The sequence below is a fragment of the Anser anser genome (genome assembly GCF_964211835.1).
Source record: "Anser anser genome assembly, chromosome: 10".
In the NCBI taxonomy this organism is placed as follows: Eukaryota; Metazoa; Chordata; class Aves; order Anseriformes; family Anatidae; genus Anser; species Anser anser.
In genome coordinates, this window is record NC_139730.1 from 17,940,553 (window position 1) to 17,943,153 (window position 2,601).

Sequence of the window (2,601 nt, forward strand, 5' to 3'; positions counted from 1 at the left end):
GAAATTTGATCTGGATAGGAAGGATGATGAAGAAATTTGATCTGGATAGAAAGCACAAAAGTGGTGCCAAACTGTTTGTTACCAGAGGATCACTGTTAGTAGTTTAATATCAAAACAGAAGTTTTTAATCATATAAATTCCCTCATACACTTCAATATTTTAATATATTTGGGTAAGGTGTTAGAGATTGTATTTATAAACCTGCAGCTAATACAACGTTGACAGGTACCACAGAGCAGAAATCAGCAATAGTCTGAAATCACCTGAAAGAATACAGAAATTCTATAAACACAAGTGCAAAGTTCTGCACTTAGCAAGAAACAATCACCTGCAGAGAAATGGGTACTTGCAGAAGAGAATCCAATAGGTAGAGTGGATCACAAACCATATATATCAACAACTTTGTGAGGCTGAAAAAAGCATACAGCCCACTGAGATGCATAATCAGAAGGGCTGTCACCAAGACAACTTGAGGAAGTTGTGGAAAGACTGGACAAGAGCTAGAGAGGTGCAACAGAGAAAGGTCATGTGTTCTAGAACTCTGTTTAAAAAAGGAAATAATCTGGGCTTTTATACAGAAACTGAAAGACTAAACAAAAATATGCTAACAGTCTTCATTTATGTAAAAGGATGCTGCAAAGACAAAGGGAATACTGTCCTTTAGATTCACTTTGAATAAGAATGCTAAACTGCAGCAAAAATGATTTAGTTCAGACATCTGAAAAAGGATAGTTAAAGGCTAGACTAGACAGCCAGAGGAATGAGTGGCATCTGTATTTAAGGCTTCAAGAACAGGTTAGACAAACATCGATCAAGTTTGTTCTCATAATAGTGTATCGTGCCTCAAGGCAGGATGACTGAGGTTACGTCTTGAGGTCACTTTTAGCTCTTTAAATCTACAGCTTTGACATCTACAGGACATCAACAAATTTTGAAGTTTAGGTAAGTCAAGCAACCCCTATAAAACACTTGTGTCTTTCCTGAGACAGAGATTAGAACCTAACCAGTGGGTTTTATCTGTATTTGTATAGGAGTTTACCACTGAGAAGCTCAGTCCTGACTGAGATTTTGATACATTCCTGAATTCAAAACAGTATGTAAATAAATAACTGTAGGACTTTTCTATGTATTGTTTAAATGTTACACAAACACCCACAAAATCTGTTTCAATAGTCTACAGTAAAGCTAAGGAGTTAATTGGTTAACCTCACAGGCAATCCTGATGTATTTCATGTCAAGGCAAATGTTATCATAGAGGACAGCATAAGCAAGAACATATACAGATTTCTTACTTGAGATTGTTCTTTTTATAAAATCTTTACCGCATCGAGCAGCACCACTGCACATTTAAAACACTCATGCAATCATCAGTCCAAGTTATGTTTCCTTTTAGACTTAACTACATGCTTGACTTTTACATATCTGGATATTAGTCTTTTTTAAATGGTAACTATGTAAGCATTTCTTACATACTTCAATTGCATTTTGAAAACAAAAAAGAGGATGGCGTTACAGGCCTTTGCTGGATTTGGGACTTACTTTGCACCAAAAAAAAAAGGTTTAGCTAAGGTTTATTAAATAAAATGAACACTTTCAATTTTATCAGTAGGTGATTTTTGAGTGAAGAGACAGAACAAGAGGATTGTTGTGACAAACTGGTTTCAGATGCATTCAAGTTCACAGATTCTTCCTTATTTGAAGATTTAATAGCATTTATAAAATCTAATATCGATAAAATTACTGTGAGCATTTCTCATGGGAAGTGAATGAAATGACAACTAAAAGGTAATACCTCCCATTGTGTGGTACAAACACAAAGTAAAAAAATCACAACAGGTTCTCCGTTTGTGAAGAATTTGATTTCAAACATTAGCATTGTACTGCTGGGGTACTTCCACAAAAGAAGTTCTAGGCAAACAGATCTAATTCTCCCTGGGTTGTTCTCCCGCTGGGTTTTAAAGCCACTGGAGCCACCGATTAAAGAAACTGCTACTTAACCTGAGTAAAATCGGTACAATCGGGACCAAACACTTAAGCACGTTTCCTAAACTCAGGCCAGTCACCGGCCAGGGTAAGGCTGCAGGCACCGCCCAGCCCGCTAACGCGGCCCGAGGGGCAGCGGTGACCGGCAGGGACCAACTCTCCTGGCACCTCAGCAACAGCCCCCGCGTCCCGCCAGCGCCACGGCCGGGCCGGGGCCTGCAGGGGGCCGGTGCACAGGGGCCCGGCCCGCGGCCGCCCGCTCGGGTACCGCCCGCGCCAACGAAGGCGCGCGGCCGCTGCCCGACACACCGCTATCTGTCCCCGACCGGGCCCGCGCAAGACGCGGCGCAACGCGAGCCCAGCCCGATCCCGGGGCTCCTTGACCCGGGGCTTCCTGACGCGGCGCTCTCCCGGCCCGGCCTCCCCGCCGCACGCGGCCCCGCGCCTCCCGCCGCCCCGGGGCACCTCATGGCTCGGAGCGCCGCTCCCTGCCGCAGCGAGAGCCCGGCCCCGAGCCCCGGCCCGGCCTTCCTGGGCGGGCCCGGCGGGGCCGAAGCGGCGTCCCCCCTCCCCGCCCGCCCGCCGCCCACCTCTCGCGGGGAGGTCCCGGGGCCAGGT

General features: G+C 45.3%; 1 protein-coding gene across 1 annotated transcript in view; it reads right to left on the reverse strand.

Annotated features, from left to right (window-relative positions):
• Positions 1 to 2,555, reverse strand: part of RNF111 (ring finger protein 111) — a 53,213-nt gene extending 50,658 nt beyond the window's left edge. The window contains exon 1 of the mRNA XM_083851105.1: positions 2,449 to 2,555. Within this exon, the coding sequence (XP_083707231.1) occupies positions 2,449 to 2,453 (5 nt within the window). The 5' untranslated portion in view covers positions 2,454 to 2,555. The remainder of the gene's footprint in view (positions 1 to 2,448) is intronic.
• Between the last annotated feature and the right edge of the window lie 46 nt (positions 2,556 to 2,601).